Consider the following 16,875-nt stretch of genomic DNA (forward strand, 5'->3'; position numbering starts at 1 on the left):
GCATCCACCATCTGCAAACCATGGACAACCCTGGGGAACATCTCAGTATTAACCAGTGACATCACACACACTATGACCGGATTAGATCAGAGGATACAAGCGACTGATTAAATTCGCATAAAAATGGCAAACCAGATGTATCCGCAGCTTACTATGTGTATTGGTTGGATACCTCCCTGATGTTACACTCACCTTCTCTCTTCTTCATACTTCGACCTGATAAAAAAGCAAAAAGCATATTGTCAGATTTCTAAGTAATTTTAAGTAGACAACGACACAACTCTGACACTGTCAGCACAAAGCACAAAGGCTGGCAGTAACATGGTAACAGCACACTCACAGTATCTCCCCCAGCTGTGCAATCTGTTTAGCAGCGACCTGGCGCTCTCTCTGGGGGTCAATATCGAGGTCGAGCAAGTCGTTTTCTCCATAAAGACTGCCCAGGCCCATGGTCCGTTTTGTCCTACAAGAGATTAAGAGAGATATTATTACTGAACAAAGCGGTATAGGGGCATATCCCCATCAGGACCACCCAGCAACGGGCTACCTGCGCCCCGAACCTCCCACACTCATGTCTAAGTGAATTTGTCACGATAGGTGTGAATATTGCCAAGCGAGCATTTTTATCCATCATAATGACCGGTATTGTTACCTTGTAGAGGAAATAGAATCTTTGTTTACATAACATTTTTATACTTGAATCAATATAACAAATGTGAGCGATGCTTAGCGGATATTTTGCACATCCCTCACAGATGTTGATACTCAAAGAGTTAAAGGCTCCAGTAAATATAGCGAAACGCGGGTGAGATTTAGTTTTTAGGTTTTTTTCAATTAACTCCTTGAACTACCGGTCAGTTAGTATTCTACAAAATGTATAATATCACCTGTAATCTTGTATCTGCTCCTGTATCTCCGGTAACATGGCTTCCTGCGCTTCACTTAACGCACTACGGATATCCTCAGAGCCGCGTAACCGAGATTCTGTGAGCGACAAACAGCAGATACCAAGAACATAAACCATTTTGTTGCTGGCTTATTTATGTTTTCAAAATGAAATGGATATAACCTTTGATAATTTAACATCAGGGTACATCCCTATACAAATGACATTCATCTAACCACTGGGAGCCTGTTACATCACAGACACAACATCTGGAGCTAAATCTGGGTACACATTTGACCAGGGGTAGCAACAGTTCATGTTTTCCTGCTCCCCTCACAGGTGCACTCATTACTGACTGACACATTTAAATAGATGCACAGGTGGAGCTAAATACTTCACTTATGATTCATGCGAGGATACCTGGAAAACATTAACTGTTGGTAGCTCTCGAGGACTGGAGTTGGCTACCCCTGCATTAGACCATATGATGTCACCAGCGACTGGACAAGACATCGGCCAACACACTTGGCGATGCTGGCAGCGACGGTGGAGTACACATTGCTTTCTGCAGCACTGCCCTTGCTAGCGATATGCTCCGATTAAGCTGTGTGGAACGCCGATGGAGGATGCCGCCGATGACGCATAGGACTACGCATTGTCAGCGACTAGTGTCTACACACTTGGGGATTCAAACATTCTGCCATTACGAACCGTCAGAATCAGCAATGTCGTTCAAAAAAATAAAATAGTATATTATCAGACATCGGTATAAAAGTTACTGCTCAGCACTGCCCTGTAAGTGATGTAAGTGGCCTCTGGGTGGCAGTGTTTCACAGCAGTGTATGGAAGATAGAGCATTGCACATCTGCAGATCAATATGGGCAAACCTTATCGGAATATCGCTGTACAGAATCACTGCCTGATCGCTTACCGATATCACTCAGCAAACTCTCTGGTATTTTCACTCTCAGAGGCTGTAAAAGAGGACAGGACAGATCAGGCTTGCTCTACAGATAGTATGTATCAGTGTGGGTTACAGCAAAACAGGGGGATCCAGTCCCAGGACACCAACAAGTGTTTCACAAGCATTTTTTTTTTTTTTTAAGTTTTAGAAAGTAATTTGGCTGCACACGCTACAATATCGCAGCTGGTGAGGAGCAAATGACCCCTACCCCAATACCAGAACAAGATCCCACAGTTTCTACCGCTGGCTAGAAAAGAGGAATGGATCAAGTATATAAAGAACCCCACTGATTTAAACATGTATAATGTGTGCCCCTGGGCAGGTATATAATGAGGGGACACTAATATACTGGTAACCGGGAAACCCCAATGGTCCTTTTAAAGAAAAAGTAAAACATTTCTGTTGCCTAAGAAACAACAACGCATTAACTCAGACTATGGGGGAGATGTATCAAAGCTTAGAGAGTAGAGAGAGGTAAAGTGCCAGCCAATCAGCTTCTTATCGTCATGTTACAGCCTAGTTACATGTTGGACTAGTGACAGTAGCTGTTTGGCTTGTACTTTATCTCTCCAAGCTTTGCTAAATCTCCTCGTGTGTCCATTACACTACTGATGTATAAGAGTCCATGCCCCCGTACCATGGCAGGGGGCCATTCAGACCTGCTCATGAGGGCCGAATTTACTCACCCTTCCGATTGTTGGGGTTTGAGCATGAGCAATTATTCGCACGTGCAAATCCCTGAATCTCCCCCAGAGTTTGCTACATATTCATATATTCTTATGCGATAACGGGTTTCCCTTCCCTATAAATGTGAGATCCGGGATGACAGAGGCCGTCTGCATATCACCCACTATGAGCAGGAACGAGGGCCGGGGAGGAACACCCCTAGTCCCACTCACCGCAGTCTTATCCATGAAGATGTTCCAGACTTCCTTTCCCAATGTGCAGGAGTCCCGGGCACTCAGCTGCTGACACACCTCAGCACACAGATAGAACAGCTGCAATAGAGGAAGGGAACGTCAACCGCCACCACAACTGATCATGTGATTCCACCAAAAGCTCTAGTGCTGCTTCGGCCAGCTACGTATAGGGCCTTATTCTGGTTCATTCGCTCCGAACCCTTCGTTCGCAAGGGGTCCGATGCTCAGCAGCATTTCTGCGCATGTGTATACGCTGGGTGATTGCGAACTCGGCGAGAAGTCTGGTCACCGATGGCACGTTCCCCCAGCTATGCGAGCAGAGGGTGGAGAGGGGTGCGGGGTGCTGGGCAGGGACATTAGCATATGTGCACAACCTACGTTTCATGGGCGTTCTCATTAAACCGCTGGGCGTACATATGCTAATGTGGTCGTGACGCGGTGTGGGGGGCGGACAGCTCACATAGCCGGATGTCAGCTGCCCGCCCAATTCCCTGCATTTCTCCGCTCATATGTACGAGCGGTCTGGGCCACCTTTACATATGCGTGCGCCTTCACCATCATTCGATGGTCGGTGACCATCAAAAGATGGGGGAGGTTCCCACGGGCATGCAAATGGATGTTCATGTAAAACATCTGTCTGCAAGCCTTGCACAGGAACTCAGCGTCCGAATGGGTGGTGCGTGCACGCGTCCGAGCGAATGAACCTGAATTAGGCCCATAGTGTAGCAGCCAAGTAGGGATTAAACAATTCGCAGGAAGAAAGGTAAACACAGATATCACAGCGGAACACAGAACCGATTTAAAGTCCCATTAATAATTACTAACGGTTATTAAAACACAAAACAATTGGGTATTAATTATGCATTTCTGAGAAGCCTCATGTTCCAGCTGCAGAAAACCATTACGTTAATTCAATTGGTTCGTCAAAGCTTTCAGATGACTGCAGCGTATAATGGATGTAATTCCCCATCTCCTGCCTACGTGGGAGCTGCACGTTCTCCTGATGTGATGTCAGTACAGCAACGTGTTCTGCACCTGCCCGGTGGGCACGATTCAGGACGGATGCAGCAAGGCTGCAATTTTGGCAGATGGCCAAAACCATGCTGCGCTGGGGCAGATGCAACCGGTGCAGAGAGTTAGATTTGGGTGGGGTGAGTTCAAACGGAAAACTAAATTGCAGTGTAAGAATAAGGCAGCCAGTATTTACCCTGCACAGAATGCATGTCTATGATTCCGATTGGACGCATGGTCCTGTGCCCATCGGATCAGAGCTGGACATCTCAAGTGCTGCACTTTACAATATCTGAGATCCCGCAGCCCTTGCAGGGTTCACATGCGATATATCGTATGCAAAAGGACCGCATATGATATATCGCATGCGATCCTGACGCCCGGGAAGGTCCAATAAGGTTCAAGGGGATCAGCTGTGTCTTCTCCCCTCAGAGAAGTCACAGTAGCTTATGGGGGGGAGGGGCGCTTTAGTCTTACCAGTGGATTTGGATCAGCTTGGGAAAATATATATCGCAGGAAAACCCCCATATGCGCTGGTCGAGCCTTCAGTTTCTCCAAGTCTTGGAACAAACCATCACCCTGCAGAGGGGAGAACCAAGAAGACAATGTGAAATAATGTGGTGGACCGAGTCAGAGTCAATACATACAACTGCATGGACACATCATAATCTGTATTCGCACATCTGAAAGACTGGGACGTGTCCCATGGACAGGGCAGGAATCAAAGCTTGTCCTTAAGTACCCCCAACAGTGCACATTTTCCAGGTCACCCGGCAGGTGCACAGGTGCACTCACTATTCACTGACACATTTTAAAAGATCACAGATGGAGCTAATTATTTCACCTGTGATTCTAAGAGGAGACCCGGAAAACATGCACTGTTGGGTGTCCTTGATGACCGAGGTTAAGAACCACTGCTCTAGCTCATGTTTTCCAGGTAACCCAGCAGGAGGTGACACATTCTGCAAAGAGACCTTGAAAACATGGACTGTTTGGAGTTCTGATGACCGAGTTTAAGAACACATGGTTCAGGGTTCACATAGGTTCTCAAACATGGTGCTCACAACCCCAAAAAAGTCAACGTTTTTCAGATAACCCAGCAGCTGCACAAGTGTACTCATTACTCACTGACACATTTTACAGGTCACCCAGCAGCTGCATAGGTCCAATAATTACTCACTGACCCATCTCCCAGGTCACCCAGCAGCTGCACAGGTGTAATCATTACTCACAGACCTGTTTCCTAGGTTACCAAGCAGCTGCATTCATTACTCACAGACCTGTTTCCCAGGTCACCCAGCAGCTGCACAGGTGCACTCATTACTCACTGGCCTGTTTCCCAGCAGCTGCACAGGTGCACTTATTGCTCACCGACACACTGTAAAAGGTCACCATCCAGGGTAATACACAACATAGGGGACAAAAACAGGATTATCACCTCAGTTATATCATACACATGGTCATAGTCCTCTTCGGGCCCTATAATCGGAGGTCTAGAGTTGTCTACCTAAAGAGACAAACACAGTATTGTTAGTTCCTATTGGTCTGACAGGAATGCCTAATTTCCCCAGTCATGACAAATAATTTGTTTAAATACAGAATATACCCTGGATAAGTAGAGATGTGCGGGTTCGGTTTTACCCGGATTTACTCATTTCTCAAAGTGGGATCTTATTTTCTATCAAAAACATGTGACAGCTGATAGCCAATAGAATCCCACTTTGAGATCAGAGTATAAAAAAACCAAACCGGCACATCTCTAAGTACAAGTAATATAGAAGATTATGCTGCACAGATGTACGAGGCATGGGACGCTGCAGAGAGAGCGCCAATGACACCCCTGAAGCCTTCTCGTGCCTGCTGGGAGCAAGAACTGCAGATGAAACTGCACTAGTGTGCTTTATGTTTCTACAATGCATCGGATAAAGTTTTTTTTGTTTTGTTTTTGTTCCCCCAATTTCCAAAGGCCTTCAAGGCTGGTAGAGGGAAGGCCAAAGCCTGGAAACGGTGCGGTTTTATAAATCCTGACGCTGGTATCGAACACCTTCAGGTGGACGCCAACTTGTGTGTTCCCATAGAAAGAGATTCCGGAGTGTGAAGAGGGCTTAATTTAGAACCCGCCACCTATTGTATACGTCAGCATACGTGACTCCGCACACTGCAACCGTGTGTAAGGTCAATGATCCTATTGGGTGGCAGAATGGACCTGTCAGTGGCCATCCTTATGGATAACAGCCAATAGCCAGGACGGCGGGTGGGTACATGGAAGCATTGGGCTAAGGGACCTTGGACAGGAAGAAAGAGGACTTTACACCAATGGGGTTCTCCGTAATCAGTTAGATCACGAGGAAGATACCTCAGATAATGCAGGAAATAAGCCTTTAACCACCCATTTCCCCACTACCTGCACCGCAGTGCTAGTACCTGCTCTGTTCCGGGAATTAATACGGTATCGGAGCCCTGCCGCCGGTGCTGGAAGTTTCTTGTAGAGATGACAGGTGAGGTATGAGAACTATCTAATCCCAGGTCAGACAGAACGGAGTTCCGGTTCATGGAATACTGAGGGGAGGAAACATTCGTTATTACATCACTTTTAGGTGCGTTTTTGGCCGCAAATAGAACCCACAGATATTTGCTTTCACTTGACATACTGCAATAGAAAAATGGCGGCTGTGTGTCACAGAATGTCCGCGTACTGACCTAGTGCTCCTCACTGCCGGATATGACCGCAGATTTACAAAGGGAAAATAACCCTTCAGACAGTAATAAAACAATAAATGCTGAATGTTATTCTAAAATGACATTATGGACAAGATGACATCTGAGTCAGTCACAAGTGTGTCCGGTCACGTCAGCCACATGTAAATCCTCACGGTGATGAGAGCATCCCTGTATGAGGGTGGTTCAATAAGTGAGGTAACAACCTCTCGCGTGTATAATGTTCCGGTTCTTTCCAATTTCCTGGCAGGCCAAAGCAGGTAGGCGCCGAGTGACCGACACGAGGGGCCGAGTGACCGACACGAGGGGCCGTGAGGGGATGCAGCGGTCTACTTGCTCTGGCCTGGTGGGAACTTACAATGATATGAACGTAACACACGTGAGAGGTCTCGTTACATCACTTGATGAACCATCCTTGCACCTTTACACCTTTGGCCAGAGCTGAATTCAGAGTCCTCTGGAAATCGGTCTTATACACCGATCCTAACCCCCCGCGAATGCTTCGTGCGACACATGGCGGTTTCCGGAGCATGCGCAGTCTGTGGATAATCCGTAACAATCCGTTCCCGAGCCCTCCTCACCTCATTAAGAGACGAGATTCTTTCTGTACCAGAGTCCAATCCGCTGTCGCCATCTTGTGAGTCCAGAGAGTGTCGGCCTAGACAGGGCAGAATGTGGGTGGTAATACGGGATACAGTGTCAGAGAGAGAGGGTAGAGATGTATAAGGAGTGTTGGAGGCAGAAATGGGCACATGGCCGGACTTTGTAGGGTATCTGCTCTATTGGTGCTGTGGTATAACTAATAGTATATGAATACTAATGCAAATGCAGGAGGTGGTGCACACCGCCCACTGCTTGCGCACTACCCCCCTGCCTGCATACCGCCCGCTACCTGCCTACCACCTGCTGCCTACGCACTACCCGCTCTCTGCATACTGCCCCCTGCCTGCATACCACCTCCTGCCTGCGCACTACCTGCCCTGCATTCCGCCCCCTACATGCGCACTACCTGCCCTGCATACCGCCCCCTACATGCGCACTACCTGCCCTGCATACCAACCCCTACATGCGCACTACCCCGTGCCTGCTTACCACCCGCTACCTGCCTACCACCTGCTGCCTATGCACTACCCGCTCTCTGCATACTGCCCCCTACCTGCATACCCCCTCCTGCCTGCACACTACCTGCCCTGCATACCGCCCCCTACATGCGCACTACCTGCCCTGCATACAGCCCCCTACATGCGCACTACCCACCCTGCATACCGCCCCCTACATGTGCACTACCCCCTGCCTGCTTACCACCCGCTACCTGCCTACCACCTGCTGCCTAAGCACTACCTGCCCTGCATACCACCCCCTACATGCGCACTACCTGCATATTGCCCCCTACCTGCATACCACCTCCTGCCTGCGCAATACCTGCCCTGCATACCGCCCCCTACATGCGCACTATCTGCCCTGCATACCGCCCCCTACATGCGCACTACCTGCCCTGCATACCGCCCCTTACATGCGCACTACCCCCTGCCTGCTTACCACCCGCTACTTGCCTACCACCTGTTGCCTATGCACTACCCGCTCTCTGCATACTGCCCCCTACCTGCATACCCCCTCCTGCCTGCGCACTACCTGCCCTGCATACCACCCCCTACATGCGCACTACCTGCATATTGCCCCCTACCTGCATACCACCTCCTGCCTGCGCAATACCTGCCCTGCATACCGCCCCCTACATGCGCACTATCTGCCCTGCATACCGCCCCCTACATGCGCACTACCTGCCCTGCATACTGCCCCCTACATGCGCACTACCCCCTGCCTGCTTACCACCCGCTACTTGCCTACCACCTGTTGCCTATGCACTACCCGCTCTCTGCATACTGCCCCCTACCTGCATACCCCCTCCTGCCTGCGCACTACCTGCCCTGCATACCACCCCCTACATGCGCACTACCTGCATATTGCCCCCTACCTACATACCACCTCCTGTCTGCGCAATACCTGCCCTGCATACCACCCCCTACATGCGCACTACCTGCTGCCTGCATACTGCCCCCTGCCTACATAGTGCCCCCTCTCTACCCCCCCCCCCCCCCCCTTCTGCATTTACTTTGGCTGAAAAGTTCTTCTGTGACCGCAAACTTAGTTTGACTTTACTCAGGCTGCCCGTCGCAGGGCAGCGTGCGAGGTCAAGGAAATTGCACCATGCGCCGCAGTCCTTGGCCTGTCCACTTCCAGAAAATGTTGGCAAGCAGACAGACAGAGGCATTCACAAAGTTACAGCGCGATGATCACATGACCCATCCTGCGTAGGTGTAGAACAGGTCCTGCACAGCTTCCCGACCTCCGGAGAACTGCACGATTAATTGCTTATGTGATCAGTCGTGATTAGGGCCTTTGTTCCTATAAAAACATATTTCTGCTAGTGGGCGCCACTATACTACACAACAACTTACCTTCCGCCACATTGTAGACCACAGAGCTGCAGTCGCTGTAAGATCGCAATATATCCTGCAAGACAGAGCAGAAACAGGGTGTCATTGGTGGGAGAGACCCATCGGGGTGTAAGAGGCGAGTACGCCCACAGAATAACGTTTCCTGATTTTGACAAATAAACCAGCGGACACAGACAGCCCCCATTTCAGTCAAATCCGCTAATAAATTTCTCAGGTCAGCCAATGGCTGCGGCCCCTTCTCCACACAAATTACTTCCCATTTCCAAGACTTCTCCCATCCGCTGGTGTGACCTCAATACCGCCCACTCTTTCCCCTTCCTAGAATGGAAGCTCTTGTGAGCAGGGTCCTCCGTCCTCATGTTTCACATCTTCCCCACATGTAAGCTGTACGCCCTGTGGTATAGACCTGTCTAGTACTTACCCCAGGACCGGATGTTTCCTGCCTAATCTTGAGCTGCAGCTGATAGACTCTCCGCCTGGCCCCCTCGATCTGCTCCTGAAGGCTGGCGTTTGGGGTCCGGTTATAGACCTCGCACAGAGTCTGCAACACAGGGAACACCATTCATAAAAACTCACATTTTATCCATATAGCAACCTATTTTACCTAGCATTCAGCTTATCTAATGCACATGTGAGTTCAACTTCGGTGAAGTGATAAACGGTCTGGTTTTTATCACCGGCCAATCAGCTCCTACCTGTGAAGTTACAGGCTTGGATTGAAACATGACAGGTAGGAACTGATTGGCTGGTGATAAAACCAGACAGTTTATCACTTCACCGAGCTTAATAAACCTGCTCCTCACTGTGCAAGTCCTTCCCTGAGTTTGCGCTTACTACCCTTCCCATTGGCTAGGTCATGATTAGACATGACTGTAACAGATTTCTGGGGAGAACACTGATATATCCATGGTAACAATAACTAACCACAATAACAGCAGTGTATTTTGGAGATCAGGACAGATTTCCAGTCCGCCCCCTCCTCACTTCACTTACCGCTCCCGGCTCCTGCTTCCCCATCCCGTCTTCCACTGCGATGTGCTCAGTGCGCTGAACGAAGCAGGTCCCGGAACGCAAGCTTCTTCAACTAAGGACACGGTGGCCAATTAAAATGCAGCACCAGCTGGTGAGCCAATCAGAGCTCACATACCGACAGTCGCTATGATTGGCTAACTGTGCGCAAGCTCTGATTAGCTCAAATGCCGGTGCAGTATTTTAATTGTCGGACGGGTCCTGATTTGGAGAAGACTGTGCTCCGGTACCTGCTTCGTTCAGCGCACTGAGCGCAGCACAGAAAGCACAGTGGGGTCAGTCATGGGGTGTGGTGGGCAAAATGAGCTGCCTGGGCCCTTCCTTCTCGCTCAGAGAGGCCAAGCCCGGGACAGCTGTACCCATAGCACACCCCTAAGGGCGGCCCTGCGCCTAAACCCCATTTTTCTTAAAATAACTACACCAGTAGGTGCCAGTGCACCCAATCTATACCCATGAGAGGGCCAAGAACCGTCCAGGAGAGTAGCGATGCAGATCAGGTCCTCAGTCCCTACCTGGAGCTCGGTCTCCTCCTGTTTCAGCATGTTACGCAGGATCTGAGTCGCATGTTTCTGGACCTCGGGGTCCTAGAAGACCAAAAGTAAAAGCAAGTAAATATTGCAATCTGGATTAGAAGAACACAGCCTCAGCCATACCCTCAGCTCCTTACCTGTAGTGGTTTAGGTCCTGTGATTCGCTGGGGAGGTGGCAATGGAGGTGGCGGCGGAACAGGAGATGATATGGTGTTCCGCAGGGACATGGAGGAGCTGATGTCATGATGGAGCCCAGACATTGCCATGGAAGGCGGGGGAGAGCCCAGCAGAGTGAGCGCAACATACGTTCCAGCTGGTTAAGGGAAAAAACATGGGAACAGATCATCTGCCTGTGGCCGCACGGCAACCACAGAATACAAGGCATTTACTCCATTTCTGGGTTCTGGGATATAAAGGTGGCGGAGGTCCATAGCACCCCAAATGTGCTCTGCTTTACGTGTCCTAAATCCATACTCACACTTGATGAGTTTGACCACCTCGATGTGAGAGCTGTTAGCCACCAGCGTGCCATTCACCTGCAGAGGAAAGAAAAGCAACTAGTAATGTCTAGCAGTACCTTCAACCTCTGACCTTGTATCATCATCATCATTATTAACATGAACCTTATTCTAAAAGATCAAGAATAATGCCGGTCCTCAGGCTGCGGTCTCATTCAAACATCTGCCGCCTACAAAACTGCTATCACTACAATCCTTGGAGAGAGGTAAAGTTCCAACCAATCAGCTCCCAACAGCCATGTTACAGGCTATATTTGAAAAATGAAAGCTAGGAGCTGATTGGTTGGTACTTTATCAATCTACAATTATTGGTTTATCTTACACACTTTAAGTGTGTACCAAGCCCATGAGACAACCAATGTCACAACACATCAGCCGCCCCGTACACACCAAACAACGCATGCATGTCATTGAATGGGTATAATTGGCAGGTTGTCAGGACAGCTGGTACGGCCTGGCAAATGGGCGGCTGTAGCACGCAGTAGTGATAACAAGAATATCACTCGATGTTAAATCTGCCCCTAAATAGCTTTTCTGAAGGAGAATGGAAATATATTAATCCCAGGACTGCCTGCCCCCGAGAGCGAGCGAATGCTGTATTACAAAGCTCACCTTGACAATGCGATCACCCTCCTGTACGCCCGCCCGCATGGCTGCGCCCCCTGTAACGATGGGAGAGAGAACATTAGTAACAGCAGACCCCAACAGATTACATCTGTCTTCTGTATATAATGTCACACAACCTTCAAGCAAATGTGCCACCCACTGGGCATTTGTATGGGTTGGGCATGTTCCCACAAGTACGCTAGCCTTCTCCCCTGCCTCTCTGTAGCCATCATCCTACATTCTGTCTAGCTCTCCCCACAGTCTAACCCAGTGGTAGCAAACTCCAGTTCTCGAGAGCTACCAAAAATTCCCTTCCCTCCCCTCGTCCCACCCTAACCCTCCCTTCGTCCCACCCTAACCCTCATCTCCCCTAGTCCCACCCTAACCCTCCCACTGCCTAAACTTAAACTAGAGATGTGCAGGTTCGGATTTACAAAACGGGATCTTATTGGCTATATGTTGTCACATGTTTTTGCTCCAAAACATGTGACAGCTGGATAGCCAATAAGATCCTGTTTTGAGATTCGGGTAAATCCGAACCTGCACATCTAGCGCCAATATGCTGCCAGGCGTTGGCTTTCCATCGCCGCTCTTCCATCCACCAGCACCCTAAGTGTTGGGCTGACAACCACAACCCATTTCTACTTTTATCTTTTATAGGGTTCCCATACCCTCATTTTAATGCAGGACACCTATGATTTACTCAGGTTCTGTGGCTGGCTAACCTGATTCAGTCAGCCACCGACCCTGTATAATCCAGATGTGTCCCGGATGACCCGGATATTCTGACAGGCCTAATTTATATTATTTCCAGCAGAAGTTGATAACTGAACACGGGATGCACCAATGTACAGAACTATAGGATAAGATTCCCATCGGCCTCCTTTCTAGCTCACTTACATTCAATCTGACCTCAGTATTAGTTTTCAGTGCGCATCATTCATAAAATGTATATATTTTCCTTTTTCAGCTATTTATGTTTTGTGCAATAGTCCCGGTTGCATCACCCCCTGATGGCTTCAAACGCTGCAGAAACCAGGATCGGGCAGAGCGCCAGTCAGGCCCATTGTTCTGTGGATTACACAGTTCCCAGCACTGCAGCAAACTGGCTTATACGGCAGTCCCGCAAGCGCACACAATATGTGCAAGCTACACAGGAATAACTACACAATCGGTGCAGCGAGGAGGAACACGATGCAGAAGAAATCGCACAGCACACCATCGATAAAATAAAATAAAAAAGTAAAAATGAAAAAAAAAATGTAAACAAGTTGTTTTTGACCAAAAGAATTTAACACATGAATTTTTTTTTTTTTTTTTTAAACAAAAATAAAAACCTGCTTTGCCTGCTGTAAGCCCACGGGATAAAGGTCATTTTGGGCACACATTTACAGAACTTCATTTTCTGCTGTATAAATACTGTAGCAACTAAAGCAAAAGTGTCAATGTTCTGCTTAAAAACTCCCAACTCAATTTCCCCTTGTATGTTTTATGGGGTTTCAGTTGAAACAACTTCAGCATAGTTAATCTTATGCGGTCTGCTTTTGTCATTGCTATTTTTTTCCATCGGCTTCCAATGTCCAAGTAGAAGAGGAGATAAAGGGGGGTATTCAATATGGCAACATCCCGACAGTCGGAATCCAAGGCAATTTCCATCCGATCCAACAGTAACTCGACAGCGGGAATTCAATGTAGAGTGTCTGAATGCCTGTGGATCGTCAAAAACGGCCACGGAATGACGAAAAACGTCCTTGAATTTGACAACCCACTGCTATTTCCAACAAAACAGATCCGACTTAAAAAAAAAAAGTCGTCTCTGACAGCCCTCAATGCCATTGTTACTGGCAGAATTGAATAGGTGACTGCCGGCATCTCCCATCGGGAAAGTTTGGCATATATTGAATACACCCCCAAAGGTCTGGACGCAAGCCTTTTTTGTGGCGTGTAATAGGTTTTTGCTGTGCACATGCTTCGAAACCAACCATATGCAACTATGAGGATGCAAAGACTAAACTGAACGCATTTACACTCCTTCCATAGGCAAATCTGGTGATGGCATGCCAACAGCAATGTCTGATCTGCAGATTCAGCTGTGTCACACAGCGCTTCATATTAGATTATACCAACCTTGATATTAAAATGCACATCAGGTTTGGGCATACTCCTATGTACGCCAGGTTTCTGAAGGATCTTTTGCACCTAGGTTACGGCTGGTGCGAGATTAAATTCAAAACTAGCTGATCCCAATAGGGATAAAGGGGGGAAAGAAGTCAAACTAAGGCAACTGTACTGAATGCAGTACCTTTAAGCATCAAGTTCAAAACCTTGTAAAGTTATATACACAAAATCAATAACCTTTCTATACATCCATTACTTAATACTTACATTAAAGTAAGGCACAGAAAAAATATTGATTACTTTTAATAACCAATTGTGCACCCCGTCTGTGAGCCAATGAGGTGACACAGAAAAAATCTGGACCAGAAGAGAATAGGTGTAGTCATGTACTGAAGCGGGTAGGAGTTTTCGGTCATGACCAATAATTCTAGGTATTTGCTGTCCATGTGCTTTTAATATGGAGGTTGGTATAATCTAATATGAAGCGCTGTGTGACTCAGCTGAACCTGCAGCGCCGCTGTAATATGCAGATCAGAGCCGTGAAAATCACTTCAGTGCAGTGCATTCCAAACATTGCATAAAGATAACTTAACTGCATACAAGTAGCAGTGATACAAAGCGGAATGCAGACATACATGTAGCCTCGGCGCTCCTGGTAGCTTGAGAAGACTTGAGCGAGTGAGGTCCCGTGCAACTCTTCTAGCAGGTGTCTATTTTATGCCACAAATTAGTCTTAGCAGCAACACGATGCGACTAGGATGAACAACAGAGTCTGCATACAGAGAACAACTGAACCTGTATTGGTATAAAGCAGCGACCGCTACATTGTAGCCCTTCATATACAGACTGAAAGACTCAGTCGCACACAGATATACTAATGTGGTATCATATTACTCAGTCGAGTATTTGTGCATTTGCGTTGCGACTAAAGACGCTTTTTTTTTGTCAAAAAGAGGCAAAGAATGGCTGTTTGTTGCAACTGTAGCAACGATGTAATGGACACAGCAGTTTATATAATACCAGGAAGATGACAATAAATCACACAAAAGGTTCTCTTACCTGGGCGCACCGACTGGACAAGAACAATTCGGTCCCCGCTGACTGTGAAGCCAAATCCATTCTCATCCCTTTGTACAACCACACAGCGCTGAACCAAGCCTACAACAAGAAGACACAATAGTGATAAAGAATTAAAGTGGAACAACGACGATGACGCCATAACAACCAAACAACCGCTAAAAAAAACCATCACACACTTCCCATTATTTATTTACAGCGTCTTATATAGCGCAGCAGATTCCGTTACAGCGTCTTATATAGCGCAGCAGATTCCGTTACAGCGTCTTATATAGCGCAGCAGATTCCGTTACAGCGTCTTATATAGCGCAGCAGATTCCGTTACAGCGTCTTATATAGCGCAGCAGATTCCGTTACAGCGTCTTATATAGCGCAGCAGATTCCGTTACAGTGTCTTATATAGCGCAGCAGATTCCGTTACAGCGTCTTATATAGCGCAGCAGATTCCGTTACAGCGTCTTATATAGCGCAGCAGATTCCGTTACAGCGCCTTATATAGCGCAGCAGATTCCGTTACAGCGTCTTATATAGCGCAGCAGATTCCGTTACAGCGTCTTATATAGCGCAGCAGATTCCGTTACAGCGTCTTATATAGCGCAGCAGATTCCGTTACAGCGTCTTATATAGCGCAGCAGATTCCGTTACATTGTCTTATATAGCACAGCAGATTCCGTTACAGCGTCTTATATAGCGCAGCAGATTCCGTTACAGCATCTTATATAGTGCAGCAGATTCCGTTACAGTGCGTTATATAGCGCAGCAGATTCTGTTACAGCGTCTTATATAGCGCAGCAGATTCCGTTACAGCGTCTTATATAGCGCAGCAGATTCCGTTACAGCGTCTTATATAGCGCAGCAGATTCCGTTACAGCGTCTTATATAGCGCAGCAGATTCCGTTACAGCGTCTTATATAGCGCAGCAGATTCCGTTACAGCGTCTTATACAGCGCAGCAGATTCCGTTACAGCGTCTTATATAGCGCAGCAGATTCCGTTACAGCGTCTTATATAGCGCAGCAGATTCCGTTACAGCGTCTTATATAGCGCAGCAGATTCCGTTACAGCGTCTTATATAGCGCAGCAGATTCCGTTACAGTGTCTTATATAGCGCAGCAGATTCCGTTAGTGTCTTATATAGCGCAGCAGATTCCGTTAGTGTCTTATATAGCGCAGCAGATTCCGTTACAGTGTCTTATATAGCGCAGCAGATTCAGTTACATTGTCTTATATAGCGCAGCAGATTCTGTTACAGCGTCTTATATAGCGCAGTAGATTCCGTTATAGTGTCTTATATAGCGCAGCAGATTCCGTTACAGTGTCTTATATAGCGCAGCAGATTCCGTTACAGCATCTTATACAGCGCAGCAGATTCCGTTACATTGTCTTATATAGCGCAGCAGAATCCGTTACAGCGTCTTATATAGCGCAGCAGATTACGTTAAAGGGGGAGATTCTCTAAACTAAAAATGCATTAAAAACCCCGTTATCTGAGTTTTTACCGCATTTTGGGATGCTCTAAACATCCCCCCCCGCCGGGTTACTGCGACGGGGGAAAATTGCCTGAAAAATCTGGGCAGCATAGCGCTGTGCTGCCCGGACCTTTGACCTCCTCCTCCCTGCACTGTGATTCTCTTCCGGGTGCAGGGAGGAGGAGAGCCCGGCGCAGCAGCAGCGCCGGGTAAGGGATGGAGCCGCTGACTCTCACCACAAAGGACAGCTCTTAATGCAAGTGCTGTCCTTTGCCATAATTAGAGCATATGCGATAATTATGCAGGTGATGGGCAGGAGCTGGGCTGCAGATGTTAGAACATTCCGCCCACAGTGTCTTATATAGCGCAGCAGATTCGGTTGCTCTTTACAATAGTAGACAGTGACAGAAAAACCTGGGTAACAGACAGACAGACTTGGAGGTAAGAGGGCCCTGCTGCAAGCTTACAATCTATAGTTCTAGATCAGTGATGGCTAACCTTGACACTCCAGCTGTTGTTGACCTACACATCCCAGCATGCCCTGCATCAGTTTCAGCATGGCCAAATAGTA

The 16,875-nt window shown here is 47.8% G+C and overlaps 1 protein-coding gene across 7 annotated transcripts in view; it reads right to left on the reverse strand.

Moving 5' to 3' along the window:
• Window positions 1-16,875, reverse strand: part of ARHGEF11 (Rho guanine nucleotide exchange factor 11) — a 111,981-nt gene that overhangs the window by 43,566 nt on the left and 51,540 nt on the right. For all 7 annotated transcript variants that reach the window (XM_083166334.1, XM_083166332.1, XM_083166328.1 and 4 more), the window contains 16 exons: window positions 14,819-14,917; window positions 11,648-11,697; window positions 10,996-11,053; window positions 10,655-10,830; window positions 10,500-10,571; window positions 9,380-9,499; window positions 8,959-9,013; window positions 7,081-7,157; window positions 6,206-6,340; window positions 5,220-5,288; window positions 4,259-4,360; window positions 2,750-2,848; window positions 1,818-1,860; window positions 888-984; window positions 341-463; window positions 193-216 (listed from right to left, as the gene is read on the reverse strand). In XM_083166334.1, coding sequence (XP_083022460.1) covers window positions 193-216; window positions 341-463; window positions 888-984; window positions 1,818-1,860; window positions 2,750-2,848; window positions 4,259-4,360; window positions 5,220-5,288; window positions 6,206-6,340; window positions 7,081-7,157; window positions 8,959-9,013; window positions 9,380-9,499; window positions 10,500-10,571; window positions 10,655-10,830; window positions 10,996-11,053; window positions 11,648-11,697; window positions 14,819-14,917 — 1,399 coding nt within the window. The remainder of the gene's footprint in view (window positions 1-192; window positions 217-340; window positions 464-887; window positions 985-1,817; window positions 1,861-2,749; window positions 2,849-4,258; window positions 4,361-5,219; window positions 5,289-6,205; window positions 6,341-7,080; window positions 7,158-8,958; window positions 9,014-9,379; window positions 9,500-10,499; window positions 10,572-10,654; window positions 10,831-10,995; window positions 11,054-11,647; window positions 11,698-14,818; window positions 14,918-16,875) is intronic.

The sequence above is a fragment of the Crinia signifera genome, chromosome 12, assembly GCF_055691185.1.
Source record: "Crinia signifera chromosome 12, ASM5569118v1, whole genome shotgun sequence".
In the NCBI taxonomy this organism is placed as follows: Eukaryota; Metazoa; Chordata; class Amphibia; order Anura; family Myobatrachidae; genus Crinia; species Crinia signifera.